This window comes from Pocillopora damicornis, chromosome 3 (assembly GCF_964200805.1).
Source record: "Pocillopora damicornis chromosome 3, jaPocDami1.2, whole genome shotgun sequence".
NCBI lineage: Eukaryota > Metazoa > Cnidaria > Anthozoa > Scleractinia > Pocilloporidae > Pocillopora > Pocillopora damicornis.
In genome coordinates, this window is record NC_142672.1 from 13,618,055 (window position 1) to 13,640,257 (window position 22,203).

General features: G+C 38.7%; 2 protein-coding genes across 8 annotated transcripts; one reads left to right on the forward strand and one right to left on the reverse strand.

Moving 5' to 3' along the window:
* Window positions 1-84: 84 nt before the first annotated feature.
* Window positions 85-8,102, reverse strand: LOC149048304 (dopamine beta-hydroxylase-like). 7 transcript variants are annotated; one of them, XM_089200582.1, is made up of 8 exons: window positions 8,017-8,102; window positions 7,282-7,467; window positions 6,056-6,152; window positions 5,785-5,951; window positions 5,122-5,207; window positions 4,115-4,239; window positions 2,899-3,019; window positions 85-405 (listed from the first exon to the last, which is right to left on the reverse strand). In XM_089200582.1, the coding sequence occupies exons 4-8, from the start codon at window positions 5,795-5,797 to the stop codon at window positions 223-225; spliced, it is 528 nt and encodes a 175-aa protein (XP_089056708.1). In that variant the 5' UTR covers window positions 5,798-5,951; window positions 6,056-6,152; window positions 7,282-7,467; window positions 8,017-8,102; the 3' UTR covers window positions 85-222. The 7 variants fall into 7 exon arrangements, with proteins under 7 accessions (XP_089056708.1, XP_089056710.1, XP_089056709.1 ...); XM_089200584.1 differs by having other exon boundaries at window positions 160-405; window positions 4,119-4,239; XM_089200583.1 differs by lacking the exon at window positions 85-405 and adding an exon at window positions 2,078-2,382.
* Window positions 8,103-10,727: 2,625 nt separating this feature from the next.
* LOC113674225 (poly [ADP-ribose] polymerase 2) lies at window positions 10,728-21,124 on the forward strand. The gene is made up of 18 exons (XM_089200590.1): window positions 10,728-10,865; window positions 11,164-11,499; window positions 12,374-12,586; window positions 13,132-13,221; window positions 13,351-13,469; window positions 13,749-13,845; window positions 14,159-14,234; window positions 14,736-14,998; window positions 15,496-15,634; window positions 15,847-15,910; window positions 16,645-16,779; window positions 17,277-17,395; window positions 17,623-17,722; window positions 18,201-18,299; window positions 18,621-18,745; window positions 19,143-19,225; window positions 19,644-19,669; window positions 20,128-21,124. The coding sequence occupies exons 1-18, from the start codon at window positions 10,832-10,834 to the stop codon at window positions 20,170-20,172; spliced, it is 2,163 nt and encodes a 720-aa protein (XP_089056716.1). The 5' UTR covers window positions 10,728-10,831; the 3' UTR covers window positions 20,173-21,124.
* Window positions 21,125-22,203: the final 1,079 nt, after the last annotated feature.

Sequence of the window (22,203 nt, forward strand, 5' to 3'; positions counted from 1 at the left end):
TCTTTCCCAAAAGAGTATCAATAAAGGTGAGGCACGAAATCTGAATTACACGTCTAATAGTTCTTAAACGGAAAATTTGACTACAGATGTGCGCAAAGATAGACAAATAACGAAAAACGTATCATCATTTACACCAAATATAATTTGATTATACGGCAACAAATTCATCAACGATTATGCAATGCAAACCAATTGGTAATGCCTTAAAATAAAGAAGTGCTGTCATCCTGTGATATTAATTGGCTCGAAGAGTACTCTCACTTGCACGTAACAATGACGAGCTCGCACGTGTTTTAAGAACCAACCATTTTGGTGCGGATTTGCTTGAACCTGCGTGTGCATGTGATGAACGAGCGAGAGAAATGACTCGCCCTTCGCGGATGCCTCGCTTTTACCTCCGCTTGCCTGAAAAACGCAAAATTTCAAAATTTACACATGTTCTGTGGGCTACATTAATAATCATAGAGTCAAGCGTGGTATCATTTGCTATGATATTATATAGTGTTTCTGACTATGCTAAAATCGTTCAAGAATGTAAACAATTGGTCTGACTGGTTACATAAATAAAAGTTTTTGTTCTGTGCCAACAGAATGATCTGACTGAACAGCTCAAGGTGTGATCGACCGGAAGATAAATGTAAGGTTTTTCTTAGACCTGGTGCCCTTTGCAGCCAGTGTTCAATCTCGTTACGTAACGCATTTTCCGTCTCTTGGGTCACTAATCCCTCCGCTGATATAACTTCCTACTTTCATAGGCAATGCGTTTAAAAAGATACTTGAAGGTATAAAGTCATTAGTAGTGCATGAACACACATGTGGATCGCGACGTTCAAGAATGTTGTCAATTTTCTGCCAGTGAATTCGCAAGATCAGCAAACTTTAGCGAGACGGTCGCACATGCCTTCCGGTGAGAGGCTGATAAAGGAAGGGTTTTTTGAAAGTCAAATTCAAAAGATCAAAACGATCAACCTTATCATATCTAGCATAGAAAAGGTCTTAATATTTTCATTCATCGTAGTAGAAATTACTCAAAAGTTGTATTTAGAAAGCGAAAAAAGAGTTAGTTCGTAGCCAACCGCTGATCGATTCATACATTTATTCGAAATACCTCGCGTGCCAGCGCATGAACAGATGTCAGTCGTTGCGTTCGATAAGTTAGTAGAGTGGAGCGAATAAGATACAAACAAAAAATCTGTTGTGTATTCTTGTGACCTTTACAATGCTACTCTTCCAATTGTTAACATGGAAAATATACTAGTTTAGATACGAAACGACTCAACTGACTGGGCACGAAACGATTCGACTTACTAGGTATGAAACGACTCAACTGACTGGTTAAGAAATGATTCAACTTACTAGGTATGAAACGACACAACTGAGTGAGTACGAAATCACTCAACTGACTGGGTACGAAACGATTCAACTTACAAGGTATGAAACGACACAGCTGACTGGGTACGAAACCACTCAACCGACTGGGTACAAAACTAATGACTCAACTTACTGACTACGAAATGACCGGTAACCGAAATAAGATACTGTTCGATGCTGGATTTTGACCTGCTCGTGAATGCGATGTAATCTCGGCACACTTTATTACCTCTCGCTTCAAAGGCGAATTCTAAAAATGTTTAACACACGAAATAGTCGCTTCCGACCTAGTTTTTGACGTTCCAAATTGTTCATCTATTAAAATCGCAAGATTATTAATTACTCATGAACAAAAGGGGTCAGTTTCTAAAGAAAAAGAAAGTAAAGAGTTTTAAATGCTAACGTTTCGAGTGTTAGCCCTTCGTCAGTCGCTCTGACGAAGGGCTAACGATCGAAACGTTAGCTTTTAAAACTCTTTACGGTGGCCAATCTACGTTATCACCTCAGTTGATAATACTAAATTGCCCTAGTAATTGCTCACTCTGTTCTCTTAGGGGTCTAACAATCAGTGACTTCTGCGAAATTTAGTAAACCTGCATTCACCAGTCAACCCCCGTCAGATAAGCTCTCTCTAGCGAGGAGATCCCGCAGGCTTCATAGTGCTATGATGATGAAGAAAGGGGGTTTGAGGGTAAAATTCAGTCTTTCAAACGATCGACCTAAATATTAGCTCCGACATGGAGAGAATCTCAACATATTTATTCGTTGTGGAAGAAAATTTCTAAAACGTTGTTCCTAGAAAGCGACAACAGGTTGTATGAATTATGTGGAAGCCGAAATAGTGCAAGTTTATAAAACAAAAGAAAGAGAACTTGCGACCAAAAAGAGGACAGAGTGCAATGGTGGATGTTGACCTGCTCGTGAATTCGATATAATCTCGGCACACTTCACAACCGCTCGCTTCAAAGGCGAACTGATGACTGTCTTTTTCTGTAAAGTATGCCTCAGACCCTGCAAAACAAAGTTATCAGTTGAAATAACCCAACGCCAAGATACCTGCCGTTTGTCTTATTCACACTAGGGAATCGAATTAACATCAGGCATCCCGGCGTTTCTTGAGGCCATCGTCCATAATACTCTGGTTGGTATACTAATATTTCAAAAAGCAAAGTTTTTGCCGAAAAAAAGCTGAAGAATTCGCTTCATATTTTCATTCTTTGCTTATTCATTTGCTTGAAATTCGATCGGTTGCTTTAAGCCAGTCTTGCGTCCGTTTTCGGAGTGTTCCAGTTTCCCTGAGTGAGAGAAGCAAGCAATCTAAGCCACGAACAAAAAAGCAAATCTGTGTGCGAGTGCGATTTGTGAATATGTTGCACTACTGAGAGCCAACCAGATTGCAGAGGTCACTTATGTGTAAAATGTTGGAAACTATGCAGCACCTCCGTGTGCGACGGCAGGTTCCGTATTGTTTTGTGCTTTTATCCCTCGCATCAGATGGCAATCTTAATATTATCATGAAATACTCACCGACAAAAGAATACTGTTATGGCCGCTACAGTAGACGTAAATGTCTTGAGTGTCTTGATAACTATCCCATAGTTCAGAAGCCAACTCTTCAGTCCAATCAGTTGGATTTGGTGGAACTTGTCTAATAATTAGTAGAATGGTGAAATTGGAAGATTTGTATTCGCTATACGTTATCAACCAGCTAGGTAAGCAGCTAAATAGATAGGTCGGTAGATCCGCGGGCAGGTGGATAGGGAAGAAACGGAACCAGGAAGGCAAGAACTGAGTTGAGCTGAAAAGATGGAGGAGAGGATGCAAGAACAGATGGCGGACGGAATGAAACAAGCAATCAATCCTTCAAGAAGTTGTAGTGTGATATCTGGTGAGACTCCTTTCCCACTCAGTCGCTTCTCTCGTAGCCAGTTTTGATGGACTCTTGAAACCACAGGCGGCCCAAGCTCCAGCTGTGAGATGATCTTTCCTGCGAAATAAGAGTTATATCGAAATTATAAGAGTTTGTATGGGAATATTTACGACTGCCCTTAGGAATACAAAAATACAGTCAATTTCTCAAGAAAAGTACCTCACCTTACTTCCACAGTGTATCGCTTGTTATCTGACAGCTTACTATGTTGAAAAGAACCCATTTTAGCGAGTTATCCATTTCTAAGTTTACTACATAAGAGAAGCCCAAGGCTGCACAATCAAAAAATCTAAGCTCAAAATAACTGGGCGTATCCAACACAGAATCCAAGCACATATACCGTAGTTTCATTTCAGTTCACTACAAACTCAATCTTCCCCTTGAAACCGACGCTAAGCCGCAGTTTGCTTCAAAAATTTCCAGTTTAGACGTTTCTCACAGTCCGCGTTCACAGTGAAAACCAGCTTGGTAACCCTGCCTCCTTTGCAAACTGTACCTCACCTGGAACCACACCGTCACTGGCATCAGTAAATTGTTTTAGAATCACGGGTGCTAAGTGACAGTGTGGTCCCCGAGATACAAACAATTACAATTTCGACATGACTGTTATTTCGCAAGATGATCATCTCACAGCTGGAGCTTGAAGGGGTATAAGGGAGAACCAAGGATGGATAAAATACTTATACAGATGATGAGCAGTAATACCTCTTGATATTTGAGTCGTACCACAATTTGTCATTCCGGGGCTCAAATCTCTGTGCACTTATTTCTCTCGACTTCCCTTTTAAAGTCATTTCTAATAAACAAACTCACCCACCGTGGTTACTGTAGAACTTATCGACAGCTGGCTTCTGGCTAGACCAGCACTGGGTTAAATTTGCTTTTGGGTAGTAATAATGGAACCATAGGCACATTTCATCATCTGTAGCCGGACCACCCTAAAACAGGAGATAAAAAGATAGATATCCATTTTAATCAGTAGATTCCATAAACATTCCAACAGGATCAACTCGAGACCAAACGAGTCAGCTCGCCATGCAGATTTGATGATTAAATCACCCAATCATTTTTGATAAAATGCTTTCTCTTTTACAACCCTCAACAAGTTAAATAAGGTTCTACGCAACCGAAAAAGATTAACACATTTATAAGCACTGATTGCAAGTTATCAACGTACCAATTTTTGTTTATTTTCTGTTTGATACTTGCAGACTGTTATCAGCGAGTCTTCCTGAAAAAAAATACTAATATATATATATATATATATATATATATATGTATATATATATATATATATATGTATATATATATATATATATATATATATATATATATACATATTTAAGAGATTACAATCTCTTGACATATTTAATCATATGGTCTGATCGTCTGGGTGAGAGTGTAGTCCTGAGAAGGACTGTGGTCGGTAGTGGTGACTCACATTTCAACAACATGAGCAGAAGTCATCATCTCAGAGTCAAGTAAATAGTTGTTGTCAGTCGAATGTACTAAGTGCACATTCGACTCTTCACAAAAAGACAATTAACTTGACATGCATCTCATCACGAGCCTTTCCTTTTTTTTTTTTTTTTTTTCTGACCGGCAAAACTGTCACCTCCTGTCTTGGAACCTGAACTTCCTATGGTTAGAAACATAAAAACAAACCAAGAAAATCTGTTAAAACACGGAAAGTCGGGGGATTAAGGAATGAGTACTCAAACAGAGGTTGAAAGGCGCTTATGGTTACTTTTTGATCTGTTGAGGCATCTCTAGATAGCCCCTGGTATACCGATGTCTTACTTTATACAATAGAAACTCACCTGAAAGTTGAAATCGTAGTTGTCGTCTCTGATAATCTCTGGAAGTTCGACACCATTCCTGACATGTCTGGTGTATATGGCGCGACCTACGAAAAGGAAGGAATGGGCTCGGGAAATGTAACAACTTTAAAATATTTTGTTACATTCTTCGATGAAGTAAAAGCCAATCTGATTTAGAATTTTACCGGCTTAATGCATATGGACTATGGATGCAAATATTCGGATTGCTCCGCTCTCCAAAGGTGATCCTTGCAAACCCTGTGACAATGAATTCCAGGAATGTGGCTCCTACATCATCCACAGCGATAAGTATTTTTACGCCAGTCAAATGTTCCTATCTGGGTTCTCATCGGCTCCTTTCGGAACTGATAATAACTGCTGGATTTAGCATGTTTATTTTGGTATCTTGAGACTTGGGAGGAACCCAAAATGAAACTTCAGTGGTCTTCGTGTGTTCATTTTTTGCCATCTGTCGACAATCCACAGATGGCAAAGAAATTCCCCAACTCAGAACAGAAATGGGACTGGTCGGCACCAACTGCAGGTAGAGTAAAGGTAACAACTACCTGAGGTACTTAGAAAGCTTCAAATTTCCTTCAAATGCACTGATCATGACATGCTCGCCGATGAAATATTGAATGAGAAAAGGGTACTTTAATTCACCTCTTCTGTGCATTCTTTGATGCAATAACCCTCCGTCGTCCAGTTTGCTTGGTCGGGTGGTATTATCATTAATGGGTCTACAGCCCACCCAACAGACAAAATACCAGCTTGGTACTGTCTGAGTTGACTTGTGTAATGAAATCGTAGACCAGAGCTGTCTATAATGCCTGAAACGAAAAGATCATGGGAGTAAGTTAGCTGCATTGATCAGGAATAGTAACAGAAACCAAAGAAAAACACTACTATTGTTTGGTTTTTATTAACATGTTACCTGCTTTATTTTCAGGATTATCGTAATGCATTTCCATAACTGCAAATTTCGGATGACCTTCGAAGGAGAGTCCCACGTGTTCGGGATAATAAAATGACTGATAGTAAGAAACGAAACGTGATAGATCAGTTAAAGAGTGTCATTACAATATTTCAAATTTTGCGCCGTGCAAGGCTGCCTTTAGTATGAAGGTACGCGGAGCTATGTTCTAGATTGGTGGAGACGAACAAAGGAGCTGGCTAGAGAAATATAGCAGGGCTTTCCTCTGCTCTCGCCACATTTTTTCCCTCGTCCTCACAAACTGACTGCCTTAAACAAGCTAACTTAAGGAAACAAAAAATAACATTTGGTCAATGTGATAGAGGAACACAGAAGATCAAACCATAAACAGAAATAATGAAGAAATGTAAAATGGTTTCCGTGTTTACATAGCCTGATGTAAACACGCGGGAGGTTGGGAGAACACGAGATAAGCGTAGGAAACCATGACGCGAAGCGGAGTGGTTTCCAACTTATCGAGGATGTTTAAGGATGAAGAAGGTTGAAACGGATTGCGAATGACGACCTCAATAAAATTTAAGTCAATGCCAGGCTCTCGCGGTCGGTAAAGACGAAGGAATGAGTTAGTTGTTGGTTGGGAAAATCGACGAAACTGTAGAAACTCTCTCTCTTTCTTAAATTTCAAATCACAAATTTTCTCCTCCTCACCCCCGCTTGTATTCTTTTTGAAGTCACGCGCGGCGCGCGTGATTTCACTATTTAGCTAATCATGTCAAAGAACTCTTACACCGGAAAACTGACATAGACATTTTTCGCCTAGTTTTGTTGTTTGTTGTCACGGAGTTCAGTTGGTTTTTTTTTTTTCGGCTTTCGTTCGCGCAAATTTGTTACCCCTTTGTTTTAAGTTTTACGAAGTTTTGAAGTTTTTATTTTAGCCAAATGTTGTGGTTCCTTTAACAAGTCTAATTTATATTTTCTACGGAGTTTAGACTCTAGCCTCTTTTTTCATAAATGAATTTTTTACTGGAACTCTCGGAGTGTAGAGGAAGACATACATTTGTGTCCCTTTAGTTTTTTCTCTCACTCATACGGCTTTTTCGCTCGTCCCTACAATTGATTGCCCTAAAGTAGGTAATCCAGATTTAGACTTTATTTTTCCACAGACATATTAGACCATAAAGAAAGGGTCGTAAAGGTATCATTATAACATTTGCTAACATACCCACCTGACCTCCAATCGCCCAGGCTGTTATTATCGAGAGTCCAATACATTATAGCACTGGGGGAGGCATGTCTGGAGAATTGATTGTTCCCTCAAAGTCGACGTGAATCTGTGGAAAATTATCTCCGCACTCGTACAGTATCATATGGTGTACAACCCCCTCGTTTCCTGCTTGAACAATGGGATCGATCTGAAACATAGTAGAGATTTCGATGAAACTTAATTTTTAAATGAAATAATAGGAAGATATAGACCACGTTAGGTGAAACTGTACATTCTTGGAGCCACGGAGTTTGCTCAGTCATTGTTACTAGATAAAATCACCCTCCCGTTGTGAGCTAGGCTATTTTTCAAGTCCTATGAAACAAGCGTCCTGCGTATTGCTAAGATCAGCGACTTCGGAAGTGTTGTGTGTGTAAACAGTGTGAGAAAAAATAGGGAATTTGGACTTCCAGTCCTCTGCAGTTCAGTAAATTCGTGTGTGCATCGGAAGACGAAGTCCAAAGGTCTGAAATTCGTTGCAGGGGACTGAGATATTTTTGCAGGAGACTGAGATCTTTTTTTGTCCTTGTTCGGGGCAAAAGAAATAACATTTTCTTCATCGATGACCATGATGCAAATGTACCATCGTGGCCATTTTAGGCCATATCACTAGTTTCGTTTCCATTCGCTTTGTCTTCTTTGGTTGATCGCGAAGCAAATTCTAAAAAGAAGAAGTGAATTTAGAACACATTCTTACCTGAACGATGTCATGTCTTCCTGAGAGGTCCGGAAACTCAAACACCCGATACATGTACGTTGTGCGATTTACCGGTACAGCTGTCTGTAGAGAATAAGAGATACGAGAATTAAGGACAGAGAAAGGATAGAGAAAAACGGAGAAACGGGGTGAGATGATGTATCAATCAATTACTGTTAAAAAAGTTTCTCGAGCTGAGAATAAACACAGAATGTAAGGAAGTGTAAACCGATAAATTGAAGGATACGAACGTCGGGTGTGACAGAACGCGGAATCTTCGACTGTGAGGTTATTTCAGCACCATTATGCTAGCTTACGTGAGGGTAAAGAGACTAGGACGGTGTTCCTTAAGAAGGTGCTTATTGATGGGTCAGAACTGACCGATGCTTTCAAGAAGAGATGTTCTGTAGAAAAAGGAACCATTTTGGGAAAAAATCAGTCAATTCCGCGATTGCCCCACCTTTACCAAATGCGATTTTCATACAGCTTAAAAAAGTTAATTTCTCTGTCGAAATTTTACAGACAAATCATTTTTAAAAAACCCACTGAAAGTTATTCCCAACAGCCAGAGTCTTATGAATGTCTTGTAAATGTTTGTAAAGTTCGCTTAGGTTTAAAAATGAGTTATTTACGAAGCTAAGAAAATACATTTAAAAAGTCAAAACCAAACATTTTCCACACTAGGTCATCATCAGCGTGATAAACTAATGTCGACATACTTTTAAATATATTTTAGCCTCGTGAATAACGACTACACATTATGTTTTCCAGGTATCAATATGATAACTAACTCAAGCACGGAACTGATACGATAGTGAAGACCACACTCGAAATTATATCTCATCCCTCGTCTATTTTTAAGATTAAAACGTTAACTCCGAAACATCTTCCTTTATTGAACGGCTGTAATAAGTAATGGAAAGCACTAGTAATGAACATTAGGCCCATCAGTTTTCTTTCACCACAAATACTATTATCACCTTGTTCATCTTGAAATCGAAGGACTCTGCATCAACAGGTAGTTCGGGTACATTCTCAAAAGTATTAAGTAGAAAAACACTTCTGGCTCCCATCCTATTGATGTCGTGCATTGGAATATCATCCTCAGAGTTAGGATCGTCTGTATGAAATGCATAGATGAGTTTTGGTGTTCCTCCCTGCAAAACCACAGCAAAAGCCGCATTAATAAGAGAAAACTCAAAGGAAATTCTCATCCTCGCGTGAGTGACGTCACCTGACGTAAATCAGAATGAGAGGTTTTCCGGTGACAGTTATTGTGGAGAATCAGGGGATTCATTTGATTCTAACCCAGATTTAATCAAGAAAAATATCCGAGAGGGTAATAGGTACAGCAGCCCCCTTTCGTAGATTTAAGACTACTTTTCCAGGCTTTTAATCATAAAGACAAAGACGCATACCGCGACTCTGATGTCTTCAGAATCGCAAGTTTCAAACTTTCGTTTAAACTTCATTATGGTCTTGCCACTGTCCTCTTGTAGAGATATAGGCTCGTAATCCTGCCGGGAGTCAATCTTTGGTGTTCAGTGGCTAGTTGCATGGCGATCCTGAAAATGAAATGTTCCAACCGACTCAGTCGCCCAAAGTGGCTTAGTCGTTACCATCTAACTCGAAAACGAGTCATCGTTTTACTCTTATTTTTCAGGGTAGATAACACTCTAAAGATTTAAAAGGTGCACTGACTTGAGGCCGGTACTTTTTCAAAGGTGACCCAAGAAGATTCATATTTCTACGAATTAGTGTCATTTTTTTACCCGGGACTCTTGGTTCATTATCTCGACTGGAAATTTGTGAACCAAAGTTTCGGCTGTCAACTTAAATCTCCCTTTTGGATTTCGCCCTAATTGCTCAAGTTGTTAGACTTCTCTTGTTTAAGATGTTATTTTCCACTTAAATGTTTACCTACGATTCAGGTATGCTCCAGTTCTTTACTTATACAATACTAAGTTTTTATTTTGTAGTGGAAAGTCTCAGTAAAAAATTGTGATGGAAAGTAAAGTGATCTGCACCCTGTTGCAATAAGATTCAGGATGCTTTCAAAAATTGTGCACTATCAACAATAAAGATTTGACTTTTACTTCCCGACCTTTTGTAATACTACTAATTCTTAGCTGAACTTTCTTTGCTTTTTCCTCGAGCGACTCAACTCTCGAGCCAGAAAATATAGCATGTTATTCGGCTGCAGATGGCGCGAGATTCACTTGCGTCAAATTCATCCTCTGCTGGCTAGCCACGTAGCGACCGACGTTAGTTTTCTGCTCAATTTCACCATTTACAGACAGCTTAGAATTATTTTCCATGTGAAATCTAGGTCATCGACTGACATACGTACTCAAAGCAAGAAAGATAAACTCTTGACTTGAAGCGAAAGCAAGAAAACTTGGCGGGATTTTTCAATGCTGCTAGCCGAATACGTCAAATTGCCTTTCTTTTGTACCCATCGAAAGCAGTCGGGGGGGTGGGGCAGGTGGGGAGAAATTTCTCCTAGCAATCATCCAAAGAAACATTGCTTAAATCTTGAGAATAATCGAAGAAGAAAAGCAGGAGGGCAGAAAAAAAGATAGCGAAATCCCTGCCTCTTTGAATATCAGGGATGAGGCCGTGTGATTGAAATATCAGCAAAACTAGAACTTGAAGGGAGGGGTAGCTCCGTCGGAAGGACGTAAAGGGCCTGGCGACGACAACAATTTCGCGCCAATTTCCCGGGCAAAGTTAACCTTGATGGTGCGCCATTTTGAATCTCTACGTAAACAAAGTGTCACAAAAGCGAAAACCCGAATGAAATAGCTAGAGCCATATGTCTGAGAGAACGAGACGGCGCAAAGCACCATGTAAGTATTAGAAAGTGAAAAATCCATTTTGATTATACACATAGATTTAAGCAGCTGTGTTTGTGATGTGATTTTCTTATTCGACTTCGTGGACTGAACAGCAAAAGTAAACAAGTGCTATGCAAGCTTTGTACGTAGATTCTTCTAGTAACAAAATAATGGGTAGTTGTAAATTTACCAAGCCGCAAAGCGAATAGCAAAGGATATTAACAGTTTGAGTAGCCAACAGAGCACCCCTTAGTGCTGTCAGCTGTTTCAGTTTTTACTAAAATATCATACATCCCAATCAAAATTTCAGCCAGCACCAATGACCAGGACAAAACAAGAAATGCTTCACCAGTTAAAAAGCTGAAATTGGATTCAAATGGTAAAATACCAACTAATGCTTCACCCAGTCTTAAACCAGTAGCATGGGAAAGAGAGTCTGATAAGTCAACATGGACAAAGTTTTCTGCTAATCAGGTTGAGGTTATCAGTGAAGCCTTTAAAGCTGGAAAACCAGACGTGGATATCAAAGATGGCAAGTCTGAGATCACAGTTATATTTGAGAGGATGGTGCAGAGGAATAAGAAAACTGGATGGGAAAAAAGGATTAGATGCACTCTGGTGGACAGAAGTGTAGATCCAGATGAATGTAAGAGGATGATTTGTGCTTGCCTCTTCCTTTATAGGTTGTTACATGGAAAGAGAGTAGGGAGTTGGTGAAAGAAAGACAACTTTATTACCCTTGTTTTAAAACTAGGAGCTGTACATGAGAATGCCCAACCTTTTAAGTAGACCCACTTCAAAACCTGAACTTCTTTTATGAAGAATTTTACCTAAATCTGTTACATTGTCATTTGGCATATCCATTTTGATAAATATTCCTAATCCTGAAGTATATGTTATTCTGTCTTGGTTGATTATTGCCTCTTTTATTTTTAGTCCCATCCAAAAATTATTTGTTGTTCCCTCTATTTGGAAAGTCATTTTATTAAGTGTAGAAATGATTCAAACTGCTATTTTTATAGGTATTGTGCAAGTAAACTCCAAAAAGTGCGAAATGACTAGGGAATGTTATTATGGCCTCAGAAAGATCAGTTGCTGAGCATTATGAAGCAAAACAGACTCAGGATTGATTACAAAATATAATAGATGTTAATTTGAACTGAGAGAACTACTGAATTGAATGATGTTTGGATAACAAGGACAATGTGTTGCAAATTTACATCCCCTTTTTGTGGGGTTTGCAGGCATACTACCCCTAAAAAATTTAAATTTGAATCTCTCTGAGACATTTATAGCATTCTGGGACATGTTTGTGTAATTTTTTATGCTGAGCATTGATGTTAGAATCAGTTAAAAAATGCTTATTTTCTGTCTGTGATCATAATTCACAAAGTAGCCAGTGCAAAATGGTTTGAGGGGTTTCTGCTGCCTACTGCCCTCTAATGATCACCTGACAATGTCTTTGAACAATTTATTGAAAATTTTTCTAATGGTATGCTTGCTAATTGCTCTCGTTGCAGATACTTGGGAATATAAGGATGCCAAAGGAAATTGGACAGAATACTCTAAGCCTATTGTTTACCTTTTTGAGGCAGCATACATGGTAGGGTTATCCAGCATCAAGTTCAAAGATGATAAAAGAGAACTTATTCTTGATTTAGCAAAGAAAGTTCAAACAACTAAAACTGGAAGGGGAGTGAAGAATGTACATCGAATCAAGGCCACTGATGCTAGTAAGTTAATATTGACAGTGTTCTTGTTAGAGGGCAATAATCAGTTATTTTATGGTGGTTGTGGAAATGAATGTTGCTGCTATTTTACTGAATTATTAACCAAAATACCTCTTTCAGTAGATGCAAATGATCATTTAGACCTCTCAAAAATATTACTTATAACAAAGACAAAGGTAATTTATGAACCAGTGGTGCAAACAGATCTCTGGTGTAAGGATGTTGATATCTGACAGTGAACAGAAAAGGATGCCAAGAGACAATCTTCAAGAGACCCTTTGAATTTACTAAAAAACCAAGAACTATACTAATGGTGGCCACTCATCAGTATGTGTGACAGAAAAATTACATTTGTGTACTTGGGCAAAGTTTGCAAGAATCCTTCTTGATTTGAAATTGGATTAGGGGACTCAAGAAGCACTTCTGATGCTCTCTTCAAAACCTTATTGGGGAAATCAATCCTAGTTTACCATTATTTGATGATCGAATTATGAAAAAAGATTAAGATGAATCTTGTAGTTTAGATATTACAATTTTTCTCACCTTAGTCTCAAAGACCCAACCTAAAGCAGTGACAGCAGATAAGAGTGCTGCAAAGGCAAACAAGAAAGTGAAAAAAGAAGCTGAAGCTGAAAATGGTAAGTGTTCTGTAGATCAAACTTTTTCTTTTCACATAGAAAAGTTGGTATGTACCTCAATAAGAGCCACATGTATGAGTCAAAAATGTGATTACCATTGCTTCATTCGTTAGACCTCTTTCTTTAAAGGTGATGTGAAGTCATTTGTGTTCAGTGGAAAGGCTCCAGTGGACAGTTTCTGCACAATTAAAGACAGCACTCATGTGTTTACAGAAGGAGATGACATTTGGGATGTAATGCTGAACCAGGTAATTCTTCAATCCTTGTCACTTCTAAGATCCCATTATTAATTTTCCTCACTTGCTGCCACACATTTCTTAAAATTCAAAATTGATAATTTTATGTTAAATCAAACTATATTTCAACATTGATTGTTTCCTTTCCTATCATTTCCTCTTTGCTCTGCAATGTATAATAGTGTTATTATTAATTATTAATCTATAGGTGTACTGATGTCAATGAAATTATGTAGTCTTTGTTGCCATTTCACAAGTGTTATATATCCAAATGTTTCAATTCCTTGGCAGACAAATGTCATGAACAACAACAACAAGTACTATCTCATTCAATTGCTGGAGGATAACCAAGCAAAGAAGTATTATGTCTGGCAAAGATGGGGAAGAGGTAGTGATAGTAACATCTGATCTTTGAAAGTAATGCTATGATGATTTGTGGCTAAAAGGAAAAGAAAAAGTGTTTTTTCTTTGTCTCATGCTCATAACAAGTTGAAAAAACTTCTTTCTCTATTTCTATAAAGAACTCAAATTTTAACATCCTTATATTGGTTCCTAGTTGTTTCCCCAGTAGAGTTTCACTTAAGCTGTGTTTTGTAATGTGTCCTGGGAGTCTGTCTTGTTACAGTCTGCCAGATTTATCACTCACAAAGATTGTGTGCATTTATCCAATCACCATCAGCATGTATGTTTTTTTTTTCCAGTGGGATTCAATGGTCAAAACAACTTAGTTACCTGTGGGCCAGATCTTGAGGGGGCTAAAAGAGTGTTCACTAAAAAGTAAGGTCAACTTGTTGGCTTTAAAATAATAATTTAAGTGTTTCAAACTATCGATATGACCTGTGACCTAAAATCATGAAAAGATATTCGGAAGAAAAAGTTGATTTACCAGGAAAAAATAATAATAATGGTGAGAAAGACAGCTTGTGCAATATTATTACATGTAATGGCTTTTTAGATGTTGTTGACCCTTTAAGTCCTAGAAGTGATGAACATGTTACTTCTCCCCATAATATGCACACATACAGAAAATCAGTGATGAGAACACTCAAACTTAATGGGTAAAAGTTGTTATCTTGATCTAATACCAAATTCTCATAACAAATTTATAAGAAAATGTGTTGCAGCCAGAGGGAATTTACAACCTGATCTTGGGCATTAAAGGGTTAATGAGAAAATCAACCTGATATATCAGGGCCAATCAAGGAGATAGAAAAACATTTTTGTAAAAATACAGGAGACACAAACTTGATTTAAGGGAAATGTGTATCTGATTTTCAGATTCACAGACAAGACCAAAAATGATTGGGAGGACAGGCATAACTTTCAAAAAGTCCCAGGGAAGTATGATCTTCTGATCATGGATTACAATGCTGACAAGGAGGAAAAAGATCAAGTTGATGCACCTGTAAAAGAAGAAAAACCTACTTTAGAAAGCAAACTGGACAAGAGAATCCAGAACTTGGTAGAACTGATCTGCAATGTACAGGCAATGGAAGAAATGTTGAAGGAGATGAAGTATGACACCAGAAAGGCACCTCTTGGTAACTATGGGATTTATATGGAAGATACTTATTAAGTAACAATAGGGTCTTGTTGTTTGATTCAGATTGTTATGTCTCCTGCTGAAGATTAGGATGATTTGCCCTGAGGTTGAGAAACCATGGGATACCATATGAAACATGATATTTCATTTCAGTCCGTTAGTTTTCAGTAGCAGTAAATGGCACATTGTGATCATTGTTATTTTGGTGAGTTCTCCTCCTAGCAATTGGCTGGTCATATGCATCCTCTTTGATTTTTCTTCTTGATCCTCAGTATCTACACCTCCAAAATTTCAATTCCACTGTATTTAGCTTAAGTCAAGTGGCCTACTATTTTGTTTTGTTATGTCACATCATTCTGCGATTGGAAAATTGAAAGCCATAGAACCAGTGTGGATCATCCAAAGGTCAATCAAATAATTACCTTGTTGTGAGATCTAAGTAAATTGGCTTTATTTCATCCAATCTTTTGTGCATTTTCCATGCAATCTTTCCAGGAAAGCTTACCACAGATCAAATTAAAGCTGGTTATGAAGCCCTGAAGAGGATTGATACCTGCATAAGAAACAGTGACTTTGGCTCTAAACTGGTGAAAGCATGTGATGAGTTCTACACAAGAATTCCTCACTGTTTTGGGTAAGTGAGTAGTATTAAGCCAGCACACCAGCCACCAGAAATAATTGTACTGTATCTGCCACCACATTTTTACCTTGTATTAAGCACTTTCTGAAAATGTGCTGTACCCAAATGAGCCCTGCACTTTGAAGGAAATATCTTGATTAGCACTGCTAAGATGTTTTTTATGAAGAGCTAATCATATAAAACCATCAAATTCCTTCATCCTTAAGGATGAAAAGACCACCTCTCCTTAGAACAACAGAGGATGTCAAGATCAAACTGGATTTGTTAGAGGTATGTATGGTGTTCTGTTGGTCATAATGAGTTGATCAAGAAATGTGGATATAAACCAAATTCTTTGATAAGTCTACCCCCAGAGTTCTGTGCTGCACATCAACAACAATCCTTTACACATAACAGACTCAGCCAAAAAGGAGAGACTGCTTGTAGAAAGGTTTGGCAGACTTTCAAAGCACAAAAAAATTGGGTTGAGAAAGAAAATTCTACAGATGTGAATGAGAGAAGGGAGGAACAGCAGGGTCTTTGCCCATCAGCTTTCCCACTTAATCACTCTCCTTTAATGCTACATCAAACATAAGTCCATGATCAACAAGTTACAGGAATGGAAAAGATATGAGTTACAGGACTTCAGAGAGCAGGGTTTGTTTGAAAATGATTTTGCTGCAGTTTAACAATCACTTTGTGTTAATAAATCCAAGTGTTAGATCTGAAAATTCAACAGACAGTCCTACCTTGCCTGATCAGGTGACCAACCAGAATGTAGTATTTTCATTCATCTTTTTGACTGCAAAGTTGGTCATTATGATGAAAAATATTAACACATGATTTTTATGAATTCATCTATAAATTTTACAGTCCAGTGTAACACTGATAAAACTATCTAGCCAGACATGACAGTTTTGGAAATAATTTGCATTTGATACTTGACAATTTCTTTAACATTTTGTGTTGATTATCAAAACTTTGTACATTGAATTTACTTATGTTGATTATGATGTCTCTTTTAGGCCTTAGGAGACATTCAAATTGCTGTCAAGGCCTTGCAAGAAGAAGAGGAATCCCTTGAACATCCCCTTGACAAGCATTACAAAACACTACATTGTGCTTTGAAGCCCCTTGATCATGACCATAATGATTTTAAGGTAGAAGATCTTTTAAATCATTCTTTCATGCACTACCTTTGAGCTACAGAGAATCTGACGTCGAGTCAGCAAATGAAGTAGTGTCTTGTGGCATATTACTGTGACAAGCATCCCAAACACTGCATGTTCATGTCAGCAATGTCAGAAGTCTAGTGTGTGTTAACCCTTTGATCAGCATCTAATTTCTCTTTACAGTAATACTGCTGAATCATCTATTAAAATAATGAGAATACAGGAAATGACCGTTAACCTAAGAAGCTTTGAAGAGTGTGGAGAATGTGAATACTGATATTGGGGTGCAAAGGGTTAATACTTACGGAAATATTGAAAACATTTGAGTTTTTTCGTGGAATAAAGAAAGATTTTTTTTTGTTCGTAGTGGCAAACTTTAACAAGAAATTGGGAAAAACATGTTCAATCTTACATAGACTGCATCTCATTAAATATTCCCTGAGAAGTTGTTTTAAAAGCGGGAAACTGTCCTTTGTTTCTTACAGATGATTTCTAAATATCTGAAGAATTCTCATGCTTCTACTCATAATCAGTACGACATGGAACTGCTGGATGTGTTTGCACTGGAGCATGAAAAGAAAGATTTCACTGATGTGGGTAACAGGTGAGTAGCTTGTTGGGGATAGTCGCTATGGGAGAAAAGAAAGTGTCCTCTAAATTTCTAGATAGGTCGTTTGAAAAGTGTTTATTGACCCTACTCTCCCCCTCCCCCAACTCTTACCCACCCTGCGAAAAAGAAATTCTAAAGCAAGACTACTCTTACAACAGCTTCTTTGATAGTTACTAGATGATGAGTTGGCAACTTTTCTAATTCTATTGTCATTTGTGCAGGATGCTTCTCTGGCATGGATCTCGTTTAACAAACTGGGTTGGCATTTTAAGTCAAGGATTGAGGATAGCTCCGCCAGAGGCTCCAGTGACAGGGTACATGGTAAGAACTCTTTACTTAGAAAAGCAGGTCGATTACTTGAATTTAAGGCTTACAAGAAGACCTTTTTGAATAAATATCGTGAAAAGATAAGCTAATTGAATGAAGTACGCTCCATATTTTTAAATCTGCCACGAAAATTCGACACTAACCGAGTTTTGAGAATAACTAAGGCTGTTCGTTACGTCACTTGACCCTCCTCGTTTTTCGCTCCACAACCACCAAGTTAACGCTCCGCTTGCTTACTGAACGCATCAGAGAGGCTAGCCAGACAAACGCTGCGCACGAAACTTCTAAGTTCTCGGATTCACTTGTTTATTTATTTACTCATTTTTTTCATTCAGTTGTTCATTTTTTATTCATTGCAAGTTTCTGGCAGAACTCAAACATAGAGAACTTATTACAAATACTAAGCCTTGGTTTCTTACGTTACATTCCATGCACCCATCATTTAATTTTTTTTTCTCGAATTATATCCTAGTTTGGTAAGGGTATCTATTTCGCTGACATGTCATCCAAAAGTGCAAATTACTGCTTTGCAACAAGATCGAAGAATGTTGGCATTCTTTTACTCAGTGAGGTTAGTAAAGAGTCACTTTCGTTAACTTTTCAGTGATGCTATTGTAGGTACTTGCTTTAAAATTTATCTAAAATTTACCTGACCCCTCCCAATTTTCTATAGCCCCCCCCCCCCATTCTACTCTGTTGGCGACGACTGACCCCCCCCCCCTCCTCACTTCCCCTTAAAAACCATGTGATCCCACCCAGGCGTTAAATACTTGATTACTGGTCCCTCAGATTCAAATAGTTTCTTCGCAGTGTTTAGGCGGCTAAAAGCAAGAACTTAATTTTTTTTACTTTTTGCGGTAATTTCATGCTTAACCGCTTCATCATCGCTCAGGTATCCCTGGGGAAGAGTAACGAACTCTTGGCTGCAGATTATACCGCTGACAAACTGCCATCTGACTGTCAAAGTGTGAAAGGTATGGGTCGGATAGGTCCCGATCCGAATGACACCTACACAATGTAAGTCGCCAAAGATTACAGTATTTCTTTAATGTAGTTCCTGAGAACACGGTAGGATAAAAGGGCGAAGGGAATGCACAGAGTCAAAAGAGAATATAGCTCATTCGATTTTTTCCAAATCATGACCAGGTGTGTTTGGTTTTTTGCGTATCTTTTCCTTGGCAGTTCTTCCCATTGGAAGCCGCCATATTTTAAAAAACCCCTGGTATTTAGAGTATGGAAAAGGAATTTGTGGAGGAAAAACTGTCATAAGTACTGCCAAGAAAATTTATTTGGTTGAAATGCGACCTAAGAATGAAGGTTGAACTCTCGTTAATTGCCTCACAGGTTAGAAAATTGCATAGCTCTCTCGGAAGCAAGTAACTTTTCACCATAATTTCTTGTTTTTATCCTACAGGCCAGACGGGGTCACTGTCCCTTTTGGTAAAACTACTGAGACTGGTGTTGTAAACCCACGTGGATACACGCTGAACTATAACGGTACCTGGACATTATGTTATCTTTACTTTTGTTCCGAAAACAATCGAAGTGATGGACACGCCCGCTGAAACATTTTTAAGGTTCAAAGGGCGAGTATTCGAGTGTCGGCGTTGGGTTGGAGAGTTGCAATTTGAGAATATTTTTTGCAAAGTTGTGTTGCTGTTTTACTGTATTGGTGAAGTTTTGGCTTATCACTTCCCAAAGAGTTTCTTGCGAACAAAAATTTTTTATTAACCGTCTAATTTTTTATTAACCGATTTCAAAAAATCCAAGATAGTTTCCTTGGCTAGACTAAAAAAGGAGTTCTTGGAGTTATTCTGCGAATTGTTTGGTAAATTTTTAATTTCTTGTCGTGAGAAAAGATATGTCCTCTTTATAGTTAGCAAAGTATTGAGGTTATTTTTTCTTTCATTCACAGAGTACATTGTCTACAACACAAGTCAGGTATGAATTGCATTATCGATTGAAACAAATCAGTAACCGTGTAACTGCAGAGCTTGCCGCCATTAGATGTAGTATGTTTGCCAAAGGCGGGAGAAAAGCCGCGGATGCAAGGGTAACAATCTTATTGGAAGGCTGAACGGAGCAGGAGACATGAACGATGTCGTGAACTTGTGCCTTTGTAAAGGTGTCCTAAGTAGCTGTTTTTAAAATGTCACACAACAACACCTTCTCTTGTGTGGGAGCGACCATGCGTGGCATAAATCCCGTAACCTCGTCCTTAGGGCTCTATTACATTAAAATAAAAGTGTCCTGGTCGTCCCCTCCCCTCCCCTCCCCTCCCTTCCCTTCCCCACCCCTCCCAAATGAAAGGTCGAGAAGGAGATGCCTAATGAGGTTAAACGCCAAATATTACAAAACGTGTTTGATCAATTTTGTGCTCATCTTTTATCCTTCCCCAGGTTCGCATGCGGTACTTAGTGAAAATAAAGTTTGATTTCAAGTAGATGCACAGGTTCCCAATGGAAGGATCGTATCGGTTATGGCTGTCAACGCAAATAGTGTTCAAGCCGAAAGTTGAAATATTTATATAGATATAACAAAATACAGTTTAGCTGATGATGAATTTGGCAGTGGCTACCATTAGATGAGTGGTGCTCCTCCTGATGTAGATGGCCCCTCCTGTGTGTGCAATGTTACAAGTAATTGTTGGAAATTACGTAACTGAAAGAGACTCAGAACACTATTTGATTCTAAGTTCCCTAGTTTTCTCTTTTGGTGAGGACGAAACGGTTTTTTTACACCTCTTCTCTTTTCCTTTTTCCTTGTTTTTCCTTTTTCTCAAGTAACAGGTAGTTCTTCAAACCTGTCAGAAATTACGTAGAGAAAGTGGAAACGGAAATGAAGACTTTGTAGACTTGGAGGTCATTTCGCTGTTTTTCGAGTTAGAACCAAAACGAACTATTTGATTTCTTAAGAAACTGTTGCCGGTGTTTTGTCGGTGGGCAAGTGAAACAGCCAATGGGCTAATTACAGGTATTTAAAACGCTGCAGCGAATTTTTGAAAGCTGCTATTTCTACCTTAAATACTTCGACGAAAAATTCTCTTAAAATTGTTTGCCGCAACTCACCTACTTATGGCTGAAACCAACTAATTACAGATCTGTAAAAAAAACCGTATACGAGAGTTAAAAGAAGCTAACTTGTCAAAATGAAAGAATCAAATATCACTTCTAATATTTGTCTTTTTTATTGTAAGATGTAGCTTCACGGCGAGAAGGGCCTTACAGTTAGGTCTTGCAAAAACATTTGGATCAGTTAGGCTCTTCATCTTGCTCCCTTAACCAAGATCTTAAACTTATGAGCAATGTTCACCATTTAAGGAAGCTCTTGATTGCTAAACAAATTCTCCTTGTCAGCACCTTAATAAAAGGAATAAAGAGCAGAATGGAGAATGTATAATGATGTTAGTGCGTGAAGGGTTGATCGGCCTCTTAGTGATGACCATAGAATCGGGAAGTACTGGGTTCGACTCCTATTGGGAACACTCGGAGTTCTATTTCTCGTAGCCTACGTTTAGCCGTTCCCTCTCCCCCAAGGTGAAACGAGAGCTTCCGTCTCACCAACCCGCAGTGATTACTTGCCAGATTCAGAATTAAACAGTACCCGTTCTTTAGAATACTTTTCCTTGTGTATGGCGACGTCTGTTGACCTCCCTTGCCTGTTGTGGATTAAATAAAATCTTTCTTAATACGACGATCCAACTCAAACTTTGCCTTCTTTCCCACTCTGCACCTTTAGACATAGGGTCTCCGATAGGTTTTTCGGGATCCGTGATTGGGCTTATTTAAAGGCCGAGATCCGGGAATTTAAAGTGAGAAGGGAGCGAAATGCAGGATTGCTATTATAAACGGGAAACGGGAATCGGCGATTTTGAGAGGCGGGATTCGGGAAACATTCACTTAAACAAACCGAGAACCGGGATGTCCGTTGACGAGAATTTGCCTGAAGAAATTGATCTTCTCAGTCTATGAAAAGCACCAGGCGAACAGGCGGCAGCCGGGCTGTTTATGCGCGGGAATGTAAATTATATCAGAAGCGAAGCTGCCAATTTATCAAAAATCCTGAATGGCCCCAAGGGCAACGAGGCATCTAAGACTGCTGCCTCAGTTGAAATGCTTAACGGCCTTGAAAAACCTCCAGCAAGTCTCAGAATTATATCTATTTGACGCACTTAACCTCTTGAGTCGCACGACACTGGACGTGATGAATGTTCACGGTATTCAATTTTCACGGTGTTAGATTACCCAAGAAAGTTTGGAAATGCAGCTAAAGAAGGCTTAAAGAGGAAAACCCACTGGTTGGCGTACTATTTAACGAATCCAAATTCTTGATATCCTGTACCCGAACGTGCCATGATCCTTTCGGCCATACCGACAATTTAACCATTACCACCTGTACTGATGGACCACAGAGCATACAGTCACAGCAGGCGCTGCAACTCAATCAGACATTAACCTCTTTGCGTATTTTTCATT